The sequence below is a fragment of the Martes martes genome, assembly GCF_963455335.1.
Source record: "Martes martes genome assembly, chromosome: X".
Classification (NCBI taxonomy): domain Eukaryota; kingdom Metazoa; phylum Chordata; class Mammalia; order Carnivora; family Mustelidae; genus Martes; species Martes martes.
The window spans coordinates 103,182,427-103,201,396 of NC_137897.1; the positions used below are offsets into that span (position 1 = coordinate 103,182,427).

General features: G+C 36.3%; 1 protein-coding gene across 1 annotated transcript in view; it reads right to left on the reverse strand.

Moving 5' to 3' along the window:
- The window catches only part of LOC308337478 (olfactory receptor 5AP2-like), a gene marked incomplete at both ends in the record, with an annotated part of 56,174 nt that extends 38,084 nt beyond the window's left edge, over positions 1-18,090 (reverse strand). Inside the window, one exon of the mRNA XM_080795574.1 lies at positions 18,034-18,090. Within this exon, the coding sequence (XP_080651700.1) occupies positions 18,034-18,090 (57 nt within the window). The remainder of the gene's footprint in view (positions 1-18,033) is intronic.
- Between the last annotated feature and the right edge of the window lie 880 nt (positions 18,091-18,970).

Genomic DNA, 18,970 nt, shown 5'->3' on the forward strand with positions numbered 1-18,970 from the left:
AGAAGCACAGATTTTTAAACACCTAGTATTTCCTACCTCCACATTCTTCTCCTTAGAGCCACAGCTTCCTGCTCATGCCTGAACTCCACCTCCAACCCATCTCTGGGACAGCCCGTGAGCACCTATGGCCCTCCTGCTGTGACCCAGGCATTCAGCCAATTTTCAAACCCAAGCTTCTAGTGAACACACAGATTTAAAAGTGGATCTTAATTCAGGTTACTCCTAAGTTGCTTGGAGGGAGGGGAGGAGTAGATTGTAGAGGAGTAAGGCTCGCGAATCTGTATCTTAAAAAATTCCTCCAGTTTGTTCGGTTTCAGACAAGATTCTGGACTGGATTATGCTCCAGCACTTCCAGCTCTACGTCACTTAAGAATTTTTCCCAGTTTTATCAGCCTTCACTGATGTTCTACTCCTTTTGAATTCTTGTAATATAAAATCAAGAATTGTGGGCTTTTAAAAGACTCTAGAAACCAATCAGTAAAAGTTACCTGGCACAGAAATCCCCTCCACAGGACATCAATATATGCTCAATACAGACACCTGCCTAACCACCCCTCTTCACTCCTTATGTACCATGGAACCTACCATCTCTTCAGGCAGCTATTCTGGCCTCCATTAATAACCCTAATAGCCAGAAGATCTCCTCTATCCCACTGATCTCAAATCTTCTCACATTACAGCCTGAACCCAAAGGGGAATTGGTAACATTGAAATAAGAACTGTTTAAAATGTTTTCACTTTCTCTGTTTAAGAAGTACTTTGCTGGGATGCCTGGGTAGCTCAGTTGGGTAAGCATCTGCCTTCAGCTCAGGTCATGATTCCAGGGGCCTGGAATCAAGTTCCTGATCGGGCTCCTTGCTCTGCGGGGAACCTGCTTCTCCCTCTGCCTGCTGCTCCCCTTGCTTGTGCTCTCTCTCTCTGACAAATAAATAAAATATTTTTTAAAAAGTACTTTGCTTTGAAAGCAATGCTGTCTCTTAAGAAAAACATTTTGTAGAAATTCTTTTGCTAAAGGAGTTTTATAGTCAGTCTCCTGGGTGTGTGTCCTCTATTAAGGCAATGATCTCAGAATCCTTGCTACCAAAGCCCAAACAAAATGCTAAATTTCTTCAAGTGTCCCTGGACAGGCAGATATATTGGTGGTCAGCTGCAGAGGGCAGCTTGGAAATTGAAATCAATCTGTTTTAGCCTCTGCGCTTTAGCAGCATTTTCTTAAATTTCTCTGTTGCTAGTTGCTAAGGCCCCTTCTGTTGAAAGGGAAATTTGTGCACGTAAACCCCAAGAAACACCTGTCTAGCACAGACCTCTGGAATCATAAATTCACATCAAAGGCGGGAACAGAAAAAAGAGAAATTTGTGGATGGAAAGAATTATCCTTTTACCTTGCAAAAGTCATCAGGAAGGACCCTTGCTTACGCTGGTATAAAATAACGATCCATTTATGAGGATTGAATTGAAAGTTCTTGAGAACCAGAAAGAGTTCCTTGGGGGAAGGAAGGGATGGTTACTGTCATGTTTCATAACTCCAGGGTTATCACTTAACAATTAGAAGGATGTGGAGAAGAAAAAAGAACGGTCCCCTGGTAGTAAATTTTAAAAGGTGTCATGGAGGAGGTCTAGGAAACAGGCTGATACCAGAGCAAGACAAGGAGTGGCTTAGGATAATGAAGTTAGCATGAGGTGGGTGTCTGTATAGAGCTCCACCTCCACAAAAGTCTAGGCAAAGGAATCCAGCAGATTCCAGAAAATGCCAGTGCAGTCCAAGGTACTGGTGTGTTGCCAGGGAAGGTGGAGGTAGTGCTACAGAGTTGACATAGGAACTCAGGGCACCAGGTTATAAGACAAATGTGTAACTGGAGAGGAAAGCAAATCTGGAATGGAAGAACTGAAATTGCTGCTAGGATTTCTGCTCTAAGCAACAACAGTTCAGAAAAGAGTGAAACAGAGCTTGCAGGTGAGGGATTTAGTTGCCTCCTCTGGAGGAACTATAAACAGCCCAGGAATTGAGTTGGGAGCTTATGGGGCTGACCCTGACAGCATTCCTCAGAATCCTTTTGTGCTCCATACAAACTTGAAAACTTGTAATTTTGAATTTTATTAACTACAATAAAAGTTACCAAAATTAACTCCCACAACGCAAAGATAAAATACATAACCAAACCAATTACCACATAAGACAATGAGAAAATTGTCAAAGATCAATTCTGCCCCCCAGAAGCCCCAGACCCAAATTGTTTCATGAGTAAATTCACTGCGATTTTTAAAAATCTTTTTTTCTTTACATCTTAGGACACTTATAAATTTACAAAAATTGCAGATAGTAGAGTTCTCAAATAATCCACACCAGTCTTCTCCTATTTTTAACATGTTACATTATTACTGTGTATTTGTTCAATTAAAGAACCAATATTGATATGTTATTAACTAAAGCCCATATTTTATTCAAAGTTTCTAGTTTTAATTTAATATTATTTTCCTGTTCCATGATATCCCAGCAAAGATACCATATTGCATCTAGTCATCATGTCTCCTTAACCTCTTCCTGGCTGTAATGGTTTCTTAGACTTTCCTCATTTCAGATGATCTTGGCAGTTTTGAGGGATATAGGTCAGGTATTTTGTAGATTGTCTCCGAATTGAAATTTTTCTATACAGTTTTTCTCATGAGTAAACTGGGATTATAGGCTATTAGGAGTGCCATTCACATCACATCACAGTAAGTGTACACACTACCCCATTAATTATCACTGTAGGTATTAACCTTGATTACCTGGCTGCAGTAGTATTTGTCAGGTTTCTCTGCTGCAAACTCACTCTCCCCACTCCCATCTTTTCATACTGTACTCATTGGAAGAAAGTCCCTATGTGCAGCCCGTGCTTAATGGGAAGTAATTTGAAAGTGAAGCATCTATATAAGTTATTTGAAATTCTGTACAGATCTGTCATGTCTTTCTCATATCATGATTCATTCCATCATTTATTTATATGAGTACAAACTCATGGGTATTTTATATTCTGGGTTGTAATCTAATACTACTTTATTTTATAGCTAAAGCATTCCAGCTTTCGACATTGGGAACTCTTATAGTTGGCTCCTATATCCCTTTGACATACCTCCATCATTGTAGGGATTGTTTTTAGTATTTTCCTACTTTCTGACACTACAAGATTCTTCAGGCTCATTTTGTATAATTTCTGTTCCATGTCCTAAAATCAGCAATTTTCCCAGGGAACCCTGATTCCTTTTATTAGAAAATAGTATTAGAAACCAATGTTTGGGTGCTAGGTGTGCTGATGCTACTGGGGTGTCATTGATTGCAGGCCCTCTCACATAAAATAGAAAGTAAATATATGTATTTATACAAACCTGTATCTATCTACACATATCTACACATATCTACAAATATTTCTATATGTAACCATCTGTGTCTAAATTAAACATGAGTTTAGGGAACCTGGGTGGCTCAGTGGGTTAAAGCCTCTGCTTTCGGCTCAGGTCATGATCCCAGGGTCCTGGGATCGAGTCCCGCATCGGGCTCTCTGCTCAGCAGGGAGCCTGCTTCCTCCTCTCTCTCTGCCTGCCTCTCTGCCTACTTGTGATCTCTGTCTGTCAAATAAATAAATAAAATCTTTAAAAAAAAACAAAAAAACATGAGTTTATACCCATGTCTCTGACTCTAATTCATTTGTACATGGATCATTCTGGTCTCTTTTCCTTGCTTATCTGTAAATTCCCACTTCAATGGTGAGAAATGTGGTTCCCACTATGCACCATCCATTTAGTTAATTCATTGTTCAATGCCAGTATACATGTATGGCAGTATCAGAATTGTTAATCTGTATGCCCATGGGACAAAAATTTACTAACTAGAATACAGTGCTTATGTACATTTCATTTTGTTTTAGTGTTACAGACTTTGCCAAAGTTAACTTATGTCAGCCTCTTTTTCCCACACTCCCTTCAGTGGTTTCATATATTGTTAATACAGTTAGATTCCCTTGCCACAGTCTGCATTCTTTTCTGTGATCCCCTGACTTCCTAAATGATTTTTTATCTGCATATATTAAGATTCACTCTATGTCATAAAGTTTTATAGGTTTAGACAAATGCATAGTGTCATGTATCCACCATCACAGTATCACATAGAAGACGTTCATCATTCTAACAAATCCCCTGTGCTTCCCTTACTCAACACTCTCCACCCTCCTGCCCTTCCCTCTCTAGAAACCCTGCCAAACATCTTTCAAACATCTTTTTTTTTTTTGCCTTTTCCAGAATATTACATAACTTTGGAATCATATAATGGGCAGACTTTCCAGGTTGGTTTCTCTCATTTAGGAAACATGCATTTTTAAATTTTTTTTTATTTTTTTATAAACATATAATATATTTTTAGCCCCAGGGGTATAAGTCTGTGAATCGCAGAAACATGCATTTTTAAGATTCATTCATGTGTTTTGTAGTTTGATTTTTTCAATTGCTGAATAATATCCCATTGTATTAATGTACCGTTACTTATCCATTCACTATTGAAGGACATGTAGGTGTTTTCTGGTTTTTAGAAATTGGGAATAATCTGATTTCTTTCAAGGTTTTTTTGTCTTTGGTTTTTCTAAAGTTTTAATATGATACGTCTAGGTGTAATTGTGAGTGTTTTTGTGGGGAGTGTTTCACCTGCTTTGTATTCTCTGATTTTTTAGGTATGTGGTTTGTGTCTGTCATATATTTTGTAAAGGTCTCTGTGTTTATCACTTCAAATGTTTCTTCTGTTCTATTCTCTTTCTTCTCCTCCTGGTATCCCACCTGTGCCAGTGTTACACCCTTTGAAATGGTCCCATAGTTCTTGAGTGTTCTGTTCTATTTTATTAAATTCTTTTCTTTCATTTTAGTTTAGGAAGTTTTTAGTGACTTGTTTTCAAACTAACTGATTTTTCCCCTCAGGCTTATCCAGTCTACTAATGAAACCGTCAAAGTTATTATTCCTGCTACAATATTTTTAACTTCTAGAATTTCCCATTTATTCTTTTATAGAATTTCTATCTTTCTGATTATATTACCCATCTCTTTTTGTATGTTATTTATTTTTTCCCTTTTGAATCCTTAACATATTAATTTATAGTTGTTTTAAATTCCCTTCCTGGTACAAAGGAAACAAAGGCAAAAATGAACTATTGGGACTACATCAAGATAAAAAGCTTCTGCACAGCAAAGGAAACAATCAACAAAACTGAAAGGTAACTTTCGGAATGGGAGAAGATATTTGTAAATGTCATATCTAATAGAGGGTTAGTTTCCAAAATCCATAAAGAACTTATAAAACTCAACACCCATAAAAACCAAATAACCCAGTTAAAAAATGGGCAGAAGTCATGAAAGAAGACATATAGATGGTATTTTATTTCCATATTTCCAAAGAAGACATATAGATGGTTAACAAACACATGAAAAGATCCTTAACATCATTCATCAGGGAAATACAAATCAAAACTACAATGAGATATCACCTCACACATGTGAGAAAGGCTAAAATTCACAACATAGCAAGGAACAGATGTTGAAAAAGATGTAGAGAAAGGGGAACTCTCTTGCACTGTTGGTAGGGATGCAAACTGGTGTAGACACTGTGGAAAACAGTATGGAGGTTTCTCAAAAAGTTAACAATAGATCCAGCAATTGCACTACTAGGTGTTTTCACAAAGGATACAAAAATACCAATTCAAAGGTATACATGCACCTCAAGTTTATAGCAACATTATCAACAATAGCCAAATTATAGAAAAGAACCCAAATGTCTATTGGCTGATGAATGGATAAAGAAGTGTGGTATATGTATACAGTGGAATATTACACAGCCATAAAAAAACAATGAAATCTTGCCATTGCAATGACATGGATGGAGCTCGAGACTTATGCTAAGGGATAAGTCAGTCAGAGAAAGACAAATACTATATGATTTCACTCATATGTGGAATTTAAGAAATAAAACAGGATCATAGAGGAAGGGAGGGAAAAATAAAATAACATGAAATCAGAGAGAGAGAGAGAGACAAACCATAAGATACTCTTAACTATAAGAAACAAACTGGACTGCAGGAGGGGAGATGGGTAGGGGATGGGGTAAATGGCTGATGGGCATTAAGGAGGGCATGAGATGTAATGAGCATTGAGTGTTATATGCAGTTGTCGAATCACTGAACTCTATCTCTGAAACTAGTAATACACTATATGTTAATTAATTGAATTTAAATAAAATAAATATTAAAAATAAAATACCAGAATTACCAGGAAAAAAAGAAACAAAACAAATAAACACAGGGGAAAAAGAGAGCAGCAAACTATAAAATGAACTCTTAACTATAGGGAACAAACTGAAGGTTGCTGGAAGGAGGTGGTTAAATGGGCAATGGGTATTAAGGAGGGCACTGGTTATGATGAGCACTGGGTGCTGTATGTAAGTGATGAATCACTAAATTTTACACTTGAAACTAATGTTGCACTGTGTATTAACTAACTGGATTTTTTAAAACTAACTGGAATTTAAATAAAAACTAAATTAACTATTAAAAAATTTATTCCCTGCCTAGTAACTCTAACATGTGTACCATATCTAAGTTTGGTTCTAGTGCTTGATCTGTCTCTTCGGACTCTGTATTTCCTTGTGTTTCAGCTTGTCATGCAATTTTTTGTTTAAAGTCAGACATGTTGTAGCAGGTAATAGGAGCTGCAGTATGAGACCAGTGAAGTGATTTATATTAATCCTGCTAGGAGTTAGGCTGAAGTTTTTGTTTGCTGTGGGTATAGGTGCCAGAGACCTCAACTTCTTCTGGCATCCTTGTTTTTGTATTGATTTTGGGTTTCCTTAGGTACTGCTATTCAGAGTCTATTTTGCAGCTTTTTAAGATGTAACCCACTGTTATTATACTGACACCTTGTTGGTGTGGTGGTAAGGTGTAGAGGATTGATAAGGTTGTGTTATCTTGCTGTTAAATTTTAGTCTTCTAGTGGGTCCATTCTCCAGATTGTAACATTCATAAGTGTATTTTCAGTGGTATTGTTTCCCTCTTTTTGGTGAGACAAGAAGGCTAGAAGGGACTGGAGTAACAAGATTGCCCTTCATCCAACTGGTATAAGGCTCTGGTAAAGTTGCATGCCCTGCATAATAAACACTTGTTACAGAGAATACTCAGGACATATTTCATAAGGATTAGTGTTCTCAGTCAGAGCCACAAAGAGATCTTTCTTAGCTCTTCACCAGAGGAACGAAGGTTCCTGGAAGTAAAATCCATAAAAGAGTGCCCCCCAAGAGTTTTTTACTATCACACGAATCCATACATAACCTCAAGCAATTTGTCAAAATTACCATTTAAGTGTTCCTATCACTTATGGCTCCAGCAGCTTCTGTTCCAGATAAGTAGATCTGGGCTTTGACTTTCAATTCACCTGTTTCTTCAGATTTGGGGGTGATAGTTTGCCCAGAAATGTCAGTTTTCTGATGAGTCTACAAAAAGTCATTGGTTTTTCACTTTATTCAGCTATTTCTTGTTAGGACAAAAGGGATGACTTCTAAGCTCCGAGGAGTCAGTGAGTTGGGGAAATGACAATAGGGCCATTGGCTACAGAGGTCTCCAGCATAGCACACACACACACGCACACACACACATACAAACAAATATTCCTAGTTTTGTCTGCCAGAGGGCACTGAACACACAGATCTTGGTTTCTAAATATCATTCCCTTCTAAAAGGAACCAGGGCTCCTTGGAAAAATGACTAATTCTAGGACTGGAGCAGAAAAAGTACAAGATTATCCTGGAACACCTAGTTGTGTTTGACAAGCAAAGAGGTGATCAAAGAAACGAAGGGAATACGTCCAAAGGACATTGGAGCAAGCCTGAAAGGGCTCCCACTGGACAAACATGGGATAATTTGAGTATCAAAATAAATAAGAATAGTAAAGGATTAAAACCAGTTGAAGAATATAAGAATCTATCTGTAAGTCCATACTGGTGAAACAAAAATGAATTAGTAAAAGTTAAATGGAGGAGAAACAAAAGTTCTTCCTTGGAGTAGAATAAACTAATGAATGTAGAATTAATGATGTAAAGAGAAAATTACCATTTGATTGAAACAGGAATCATTAAGGCAAGTGAGGAGGTGTTCAACTGAAGAGCAGGGTGGTGAAATTGTCTGAGTATCTCCTTACAAAATACATAATGATTACAAAGGGGTAAATGATGACTCCATGTTGGAGAAACTTGGCAGACCCCACCTCACACAAGTAATGAAGATTACCAAGACCACTGGTGGAACAGGGTTGCCATCATATGTTCCCTGATGCTCTGCTTGAAGTACAACATCATTTTGGTGGTTTTACTCCCAAGATTGCATTGCTTGAGTTTGGACAGGAGTGATTACCAAATAGACCAGGTTGAAGGACATCATACAAAATGGAAAATATGCACTTCTTAAACTCTCAAGGTCATAAAAAATGGGAAAAGATTGAGAAAATGTTCTAGACTGAGGGAGAATAAAAATAAATGAAGACTAAATGTAACATGTGATCCTCAACCAGAAAATTAAAAGAGACATTGTTGGACACTTGGACAATTCTTAATAGAATCTATAAATTTTATGGTAGTGGTGTATCAAGGTTGATTTGCCAATTTGGATGGTTCTATTTGTGACTATGAAAAAGAACATACTTGGTTTTGGGAAGTACATGCAGGAGTATTTGGGGATGATTGGGCACAATATCTGAACCATGTTATCAAATCAACTGGTTCATAAAAAGATTAATCATGGTGTGTGTTGTGTGTGTGTATGTGTGTGTGTCTACAGAGAAAGAGAGAAATGGAGCAAATATGCTAAAATGTTAACCATTGGGTAATATAGGTGAAGGGAATACAGGAGTTCTTTGTTCTTTCAACTTTTTAGTAAGGTTGAAGTATTTTAAAATGAATTGTAAAAAAATAAACCTACCACAAAACTTTCTAAGTTAAACCTAAGATCATTAAAATAAATATACTGTAAGATAGAAAAGAATAAGAACTACAAGTTTTGTGAAATCACCTTTTCTATAGCAGAAAAAATGCTATCATGTATTCTGTATTAAGAACTATAATATCATCAAAAATTAATCCAAACTTGTAATTTATTTACCTAAGAATAAACAGACTTTATACTTCAAAATATAGCAGAAATGAGTAAGATGGAGGACACAAAAATGCAAGGTTCATATATAAACATATTTTTATTAACATATAATGTATTATTTGTTTAAACACATTTTTTAAATGTCATGAAGGACAACATTTACAATTGCAACTATAAGAGCAAACAAACAAAAATAGAATCAAGGAATAGACTTAACTAGAAATGTACGGGGAGTCTATAAAGATAATTTAAAACATTGTATTGAGAGGTGCCTGGGTTGCTCAGCCAGGTAAGCATCTGCCTTCAGCTCAGGTCATGATCCCAGGGTCCCGGAATAGAGTCACATGTTAAGCTACCTGCTCAGAGGAGAGCTTGCTTCTCCCTCTCCCTCAGCAGCTCCCCCTGCTTGTGCTCTCTTGCTCTTTATTTCTTTCTCTGTCAAATAAACAAATAAAATCTTTAAAATAAATAAATAAGATAAAATAAAATAAGCCAGTAACAGAAAGACAAATGTTGCTTGATTCCACTTACATGAGGCATCTAAAGTAGTTAAAATAATAGAGGCAGGGGCACCTGGGTGGCTCAGTGGGTTAAAACCTCTGCCTTTGGCTCAGGTCATGATCTCAGGGTCCTGGGATCAAGCCCCACATCGGGCTCTCTGCTCAGCAGGTAGCCTGCTTCCCCCTCTCTCTCTGCCTGCCTCTCTGCCTACTTGTGATCTCTGTCTGTCAAATAAATAAATAAATCTTAAAAAAAATAATAGAGGCATAAAATAGAATGGTAGTTTCCAGGGTCTGGGAATTAGGAGAAATGGGGAGCTGCTGCTCAATATGTATAAAATTTTAGTTAGGGGCACCTAGATGGCTCAGTGGGTTAAGCCTCTGCCTTTGGCCCAGGTCATGATCTCAGGGTCCTGGGATTGAGCCCTGCATCGGGCTTTCTGCTCAGCAGGAAGTCTGCTTCCCTTCCTCTCTCTCTGCCTGCCTCTCCACTTACTTGTGATCTCTCTCTCTGTCAAATAAATAAATCTTTAAAAAATAATAAAAAAATAAAATTTAGGTAGATTAGAAAAAAACACTGTAATAAATCAAAATGGAATTCTAAAAAATGTTCAAGTAACAGAAAGGAAATCAGGGAGAAATAAACAAAAAGTATAAATAAAATGTCATAATCCTTAACGTAATGGTAATTACATTAAATGTAAATGGTAAAGCACAGAAATTAAAAGACAGATTTGCAGACTGAAGTAAAAAAAAATGACCCAAATGTATGGTATTTATAAGAAACTTCCTTCAACTATAAGAAACTTCATTTAACTATAACAGTATAAGGTAGGTTGAAAGTAAAAAGATGGAAAAAGTTACACTATGCTAAATGAATCAAAAGAAAGCAGAGATGCTGTTATTATAACTTCAGAGCTAAGAAAGTTACCAGTGACAGAAAGTGACATTACATAATGATAAAAAGGTCATTCACAAAATATAGTAACCCTACATATATACACCCCAAATAAAGAGGTACAAAATATGTAAAGCCAAAGCTGTAGAATAGAAAGGAGAAATAGACAGATCCACAAGTATAGCTGGAGACTTCAATACCTCTGTCAGTAATTGATAGAACAAGCAGGCAGAAAACCACTAAGGACATAGATGACCTGAATAGCACTCTAACTGACATTTATAGAATACTCTGCCCAACAGACATTCACCAAAATAGACCATATCATGGGCCATAAAAGTGATATCAACAAATTTAAAATAATTGAAATCATACAGATATGTACTTTAACCATAATGGAATCAATATAGGAAAAAATCATAAAAGTAACACAAAATTACTCAAACACTGGAAAACTAAACAATACCCTTCTAAATAATTCATTGGTCAAAGAGGTACATTGAAATGAATGAAATAAAATATCCTATATCAAAATTTGTAGGAGCCAGCTAATAGAGTATTAGGTGGAAATTTATAGCATAAATGTTAATTTTTACACAATGGAAAAGTCTCAAATCAATAATATAAGCTCCCACCACAAGAAACTAAAAACAGAAGAGTAAAATAAATCTAAAGCAAGCATAAAGATAGAAATAGTAAAGACACAAGCAAAAGCCAACAAAATTGAAAACAGAAAAAACATTACAAAAAATCAATGAAACAAAAACTTATTTCAAAAATAATAATATAATAAAATTATAATATTAAACATTTTATATTTATATAATAAAACAACAGAAAAACTTATAAGATTTCTATACAGAGAAAAACTCTACTCTAATCAAACTTTAAAATAAAAAACTGAGGGAAATATTTGCAACACCTATCACAGGGCTGATTTCCTTAACATTTAAAAAGTTTCTATCTGTCCTCAAGAAAAGGAAAAACAACCTAATTTAAAAATGGGAAAAAGAAAACAAATAACAATTCACAGAAAAGGAAAAATGTCTTTAAATATGACAACTGTAAAACCAAGATTAAGAGGCTTGATAATACAGTACATGGACAAAAACATGTGAAAAATAACCCACATATATTGTTGGTAGAGGTGTAAATTCTTTGAAGTTTTTTTTTTGTTATCTTCTGGGTTTTTTTTTTTTTGCTCAGGAACTCTGGTTTGATGAATTAATCTTGCGGATATACTACACATATTTTCAAAGGTTTATGTGCAAAAGTATTTATTGCAGTAGCAAAAGATGGAAAACAACTTAAATATCTATTAATAGGGAACTGATTCTATTATTGTGCATTCATGCTACAAAATACCATGTAGTCATTAATCAAAGAATGAGATATCGCTACATCATTTGATGTGGTGGATTGAATACATGTTCAAAAATTCTTGTCACTCCAGACAAAAGACTCAAAATGTGTGCTACCACCTTTTCAACCTAGCTGGGATTTGGGGACTGCTTTGATGAATAGAATGCAGTGGAAATGATGATGCATCTACTGGGTGTTTACCCCAAAGATACAGATGTAGTGAAAAGAAGGGCCATATGCACCTCAATGTTCATAGCAGCAATGTCCACAATAGCCAAACTGTGGAAAGAGCCAAGATGCCCTTCAACAGACAAATGGATAAAGAAGATATGGTCCATATATATAATGGAATATTACTCAGCCATCAGAAAGGATGAATACCCAACTTTTTCATCAACTTGGATGGGACTGGAGGAGATTATATTGATTGAAATAAGTCAAGCAGAGAATGTCAATTATCATATGGTTTCACTTACTTGTGGAGCATAGGAATAGCATGAAGGACATTAGAAGAAGGAAGGGAAAAATGAAGAGGGGGAAATCGGAGGGGGAGACGAATGATCAGAGACTGTAGACTCTGAGAAACAAACTGAAGGTTTTAGAGGGTAGGGAGTGGAGGGATGGGTCGGCCTGATGGTGGGTATTAAGGAGGGCATGTATTGCATGGAGCACTGGGTGTTATATGTAAACAGTGAATCTTGGAACAATACATCAAAAACTAATGACATACTGTATGGTAACTAAAATAATAAAAAATTAAAAAAAAAAAAGAAATGATGGCTCATGACTTCAGAAGCTAGGTTAGAAAAGGTCATATAGCTTCTGCTGGTTTTCCTCAAAACAATTGCTCTAGGAGCATTCAGTCACCATGCATGAAGTCTGTCTGCCATGAAGCCAACATAATGGTGGGGGGTGGAGGAGAAGGAAGAGAAGAGTGGAAAAAAAGGGACAGAGACAGAGACACAAACAGACAGAGAGGGAAGGACATATACCTGAAGAGGAATCAGTCTTTGTCCCCCCATGTCAGGCTTAGAAATGATGAAGCCTTGAGATAGAAAACTATTCTACCACAAATCACCATCTCATAGCAACCATATAAGGGATCTTGAGTGCAGACTGCCTATTGGAGTCCAGTCAGCCCCAAATCCATGATCATGATAAGTTGTTGTTATTATTTTATGTCACTCTTTTGAAATTTTCTCCTATGCCTGTACAGATAACTGAAATAGCTGATAAAGAACATTCTCAAAAGTATAATTTTAAGTGAAAAAATTAAGGTGCAGAACAGTGTGTACAGTGAAGTTTTTATGTTTTTCCAAAGGCATGTTTTTATGTATTTATAACATACAAGGCTGAACAAAGTGCATAAGAATAGCTAGTTGCCTCTTTGAAGGGAAAATGGAGGACTAGAGACAGGTGGGTGAGAGAGAAATGTTTAACTGTATAACACTACCATTTAAAAATTCTTTATCATATGCATGTGGTATTTAAAAATAATTTTTAAATTTACTTTGTATCATATGAAGCAAAGATAGAATTTGTTTAAAAGTAGAACTCACTCAGGATGCCTGGGTGGCTCAGTTGGTTAAGCAGCTGCCTTCGGCTCAGGTCATGATCCCAGCGTCCTGGGATCGAGTCCCACATCGGGCTCCTTGCTCGGCAGGGAGCCTGCTTCTCCCTCTGCCTGCCACTCTGTCTGCTTGTGCTCACTCTCACTCCTCTCTCTCTCTCTGACAAATAAATAAATCTTTAAAAAAAAAAAAGTAGAACTCACTTTTATGAAGCAAACATTCCATTATTTCTTTCTGGTTAGAAATGTCAGTCTCAGGGAGTCTTCCCATGGTTTCTAAAAGGACACTGTAATAACATCTAGTCAGAACTAGAGAGACTGCTCCTTTTTAAAAATAACAATGTTAATTTTTAAGATTTTATTTATTTATTTCAGAGAGAGAGAGTGCATGTGTAAGCATGAGTGGGGGGAGGGGCAGAGGGAAAGGGAAAAGCAGACTCCCTGCTGAACAGTGCCCCCCTTCCCAATACCAGGGCTCAATCCCAGGACTCAGGTCATGAACTGAGCCAAAAGCAGATGCTTAACCAACTGAACCACCCAGGTTCCCCCCAAATAAACAACTTTAAATAGATAAAATTCACATATTTAGATACAACTCAGCTATTTAAATTGTACAATTCAATGATTTTTACTATATTATCAGAGTTATGCAACCATCATCACAAAGAGTTTTTAGAATATTTTCATCATCCCTCCCCAAAATCCTTGTAGCCATTAGCAGTTACTCCTGATTCTACTCTCCCCAGCCCCAGAAAACCACTAATATAATTTTTGTCTCTATAGATTTACCTATTCTGGACATTTCATTTAAATGGAATCATAGAAATACATTGTCTTCTGTGATTGGCTTCTTTTGTTTAGTATAATGATTTCAAGATTCATCTATGTTATAGCACATAACAGTACTTCATTTTTGGGGCACCTGGGTGGCTCAGTGGGTTAAAGCCGCTGCCTTCGGCTCAGGTCATGATCCCATCGTCCTGGGATCGAGCCCCGCATCAGGCTCTCTGCTCAGCAGGGAGCCTGCTTCCTCCCTTCTCTCTCTGCCTGCCTCTATGCCTACTTGTGATCTGTCTGTCAAATAAATAAATAAAATCTTTAAAAAAAAAAAAAACAAAAAAACAGTACTTCATTTTTTATTACCAAATAATATTCTATTATATGGATATTCCATATTTTGTTTATCTATCCATCATTTGATTGACATTTGAACTATTTCTGCATTTTGGCTATTATGCCCATGAATAAAACTGCTTTGAACTTTCATGAACAAGTTTATGTGCAGATGTATGTTTTGAATTATCTTAGATATATACCTAGGAGTAGAATTCCTGGTTTATATCATAATTCTGTTGAAACTTTTGAGAGACTGCCAGACTGTTTTCCAAAGTGGATATAAAATGGAACCATTTTATATCCCATTAGCAAGGTATGAGAATTCCAATGTCTCCATATTCTTACCATTACTCATTATTTTATGTCTGTTTAATTATAAACAACCTAGTGAGTGTAGAGTGATACATCTCATATATCTTTATATATTCTGGATATTTATTTATTTATTTATTTATTTTTTTAAGATTTTATTTATTTATTTGTCAGAGAGAGTGAGCACAGGCAGACAGAGAGGCAGGCAGAGGCAGAGGGAGAAGCAGGCTCCCTGCTGAGCAAGGAGCCCGATGTGGGACTCGATCCCAGGACCCTGGGATCATGACCTGAGCCGAAGGCAGCCGCTTAACCAACTGAGCCACCCAGGTGTCCCTATATTCTGGATATTTAGATGAGACCCTTATCAGACATATAATTTGCAATTTTTTTCTCTCATTCTATGGATTGCCTTTTCGTTTTTTTCCTCTTTTTTTCCAAGTCTTTATTTAAATTCCAGTTAGTTAACATAAAGTGTAATATTTGATTCTGGAGCAGAATGTAGTGATTCATCACTTACATACAACACCCAGTGTTCATCACAAGTGCCTTTTCAACTTCAATTTCAATTTCAATTTACTGATTGATTTCTAAATTAATTTTAATGATTTATTTGATAATTGTGCTTGTTAAAAGTTAGAGTTAAGAGTATAAGAGATAAGGAGTGCAGACTATGAACTCATACATACCTGAATTTGGTTCGTGATATTAATTGATTCTTTTCTACCAACAAACTAGAAAGTAATTTTGTGTAGATATCTATCCTTCTGAAATGCTCACCCAACCATAGTTTTAAGGAAAAATCTTTATTATTCCAGTCATAGTGACTTGATACATATTGTCACTGACTGATGAGAGTGATAATGAGACAGTTCTTATTATTTTAACAGATTTATTAAGGCATAACTCAAATGTCATATAATGCACTCATTTAAAGTGTACAATTAATTGATTTTTAGTATATTCACTGTTGTGCAACTATCACCACAATATGCTTTTAGTACATTCTTATCACCCCAAAAAGAAAACTTGTATACATATGTCAATCCCAATTCCATCTCTCCCACTGGCAACAATGAATCTACTTTCTGTCTCTATAGATATACCTATTGTGGACATTTCATATAAGTGGAATTATACAATATGCATCCTTTTGTATCTGGCTCCTTTCATTTAGTATGATGCTTTCAGGATTCATCTATACTGTAACAGGTATCAGTACATATTTTTATGTACTGATGGAGATTTAGATTTTTGTCTTTTGTCTATTATAGATAATGTTTCTATGAAACTACATTTACAAGTTTTTGTGTGGACATATATTTTCATTTTTCTGCGTGACTTAGAAGTGCAAATGCTGGGTCATATGGTAACTCTATGTTTAACCTACCAAGAAACTATTTTTCACAATGACTACACCATTTTTACATTTGCACCAGAAGTTTATGAAGTTTTCAATTTCTTCACATCCTTGCCAATAAACTGATCATTAAAGGAATTAACATGGACCTTGACACAAAGGAAATTTATGAGAAAGAGAAGTGATGAAGGGATCAGGAAACAGACAAAAAGGATTGGAAGGCAGTTAGCTTCAAAAAAAACAAGACTTCAAGAAGTTTAGATATTAAGTCTGTCTAGATTCAAAACCCCTGCTCTTTCCACTATATTATTTCTATATGAGAAACAGAAGACAGAAATAAGGGAAAAGTGACGTTAGAGAAAAAAAGATAAGAAAATGACTAGTGAAATTATCCTTTCTCTATTGAAGCAGAAATAACAAAGTCCCCATTTAGCCACTGGACATGGGAAATCATATGTGACCTTTGAAGAAAGAATGATTCATTCTTTTTCCTGGTTTGAAGCTATGCTCTCGCTTCAGCTACTACCTTGCTACTATCACCTCCAATCAGGTACAAAGGAGTAGCAACATCTTATCCAAGACCTTGCTTCTCCCTGCTTGGGATTTCCCACTCACATGAGCTGTATGGTTTGGAAAATGCCTTGCTTGTATTCCTGGAGCCTGAGACTAGAACATCACAGGCTTAATGTTGAAAGATATTACACGTGGTATTTGTGTCTTGTGAGTAAGGAAGTGGAGGTCATATCCTCCAGTTAAGAAGTATTTTAATTCCTCTACCCACTGGATCTTTTTAATAAAACTGAGTTGCAAAGTTTCCCAAAGTTTTCTCCTGTTAGTGGTCATTGTTATTGCTTCTTATTTACTCCACTGGGTAAATAAAGACCTACTGCCTGGCATTAAGTGTAAGTTTTACTAGTAGCGGCAATTTTTTTTCATGAAATATCTTTTTGTGTAACATTATATTATTGAGTTCCCACAACGATCCAGAAAGAAACTGTGATTACCTCTGGGTTATGTACGAGGAAACTGAGGCAATTTTGTCTTTGGCTTGATCATAAGATCAAGTTAAAAATAAGTATATATTGTTGGACAAACCAAAGAACTCTCAACACTTAAGAGAATACCTATTGGAGGTAGGTGGAAGGGAGGGTAGGTAGATGTAGGGTTTTCAAAGCTGGCAACTATCAAGTAGAATGGAAATAGCCACTTATACAAATGGTTTAGACTAATGATTCCCAGCATGTTCCATGTTATGACACATTATTTTTTTCTAATTTTACTAATTCCCTAAAACAATATATGGGTTCTTAAAAGTAATTAAAGTAGAATTAAATGCTATGTTAATTAAACATTGCTTTAAATGAATTTTAAATGATGTGAATTGGTCTTACTCCTTGGGATAACTGTAAATTGTCTATCCTGATTTTATGACAACCCAGATTATTATTAGGAGTTGAAACTAGAAGGCTGAACCAAAATATGTATCAGATCCCTGAGTTTGTATCTTAGGAAGTCTGTCCCAGATGACTTTTGGGAGTTATGGAAAGAAATTCCAGTGTGCTGGCAAAGTTCCTTCTAAGAATAACTGACACTCCTCAGATTTACCTTTATTTTTAGCCCTTTTCTTTGGACTACTCATACTCTTCTGTATTATTGCTGTAGTAGGGAAACTGGCTAGTCATCTTCATTGGGGTCATCCCCATTTATCTCTCTGTCCTGCTTAGGTTTCTCCATTCACTGTGCACATGGCCAGGGTCTTGTCCAACCTGTTCTCCAAGCACCAGGGGGACCATCAACTCCAGTGTCTTTACCAGTCCGTACATTCTACCTTCTGTCCTGCAACTTCCACTACGGACTACTTTTGTGATATTCCTCCTTTGGTGGAGCTGGTATGCTTTCCTCCTCTGTGACTTGAAAGCCTTTAATTACCTGCACTGCATCCATAAATATTCATCATCCTCATCATCCTCAGAAGGCTCTTGGCTCCAGGGCAAGCACAAGTCCTTCTTACTCTGGTCTCCCTCTTGATTGCTCTCAGCCTAGGTTACAGAACTAGGACTCTTTTTTGCTTTCCCACCTCTGTCTATGGGATGGACACTCACTGAGTTGGCACAGGATAGTTTTATTGCTCTACACCAAGATATTATGCACATTAAACTCCAAAATCTGAGGGAAAATGTCTGGTAAATTCTTTCAGAACATCAGCCCTTTCTTTTCTCTACCCGTTCAAATGGAAGTTTCATTTAAGGCCTTTGTGTTCACATGAGATTTGATCATAGGAGTTAATTTTTCCTGGTAACTTCATTTAGTCTGGCCTCCTATTTATGCATTTAACAAAATCCAGTCAGATTCCAAGTTATGTATTTTATTTCTTTCTTTAAGCACATTGATAGAAGCTATTGTTAGCTATATGCTCTTTCTATCAGTCCTTTCAAATTTCTTTGTTAACCTGAAACTGAAAAATCCTAGAAGAGAACACAGACAATAACCTCTTTGACATCAGGCACAGCAACTTCTTTCTAGATATGTCTCCTGAGGGGAGGGAAACAAAAGCAAAAATAAACTATTGGGACTACATCAAAGCAAAAAGCTTCTGCACAGTGAAGGAAACAATCAACAAAACTAAAAGGCAACCTTCCAAATGGGAGAAGATATTAGCAAATGACATATTAATACAGGGTTAGTATCCAAAATATATAAAGA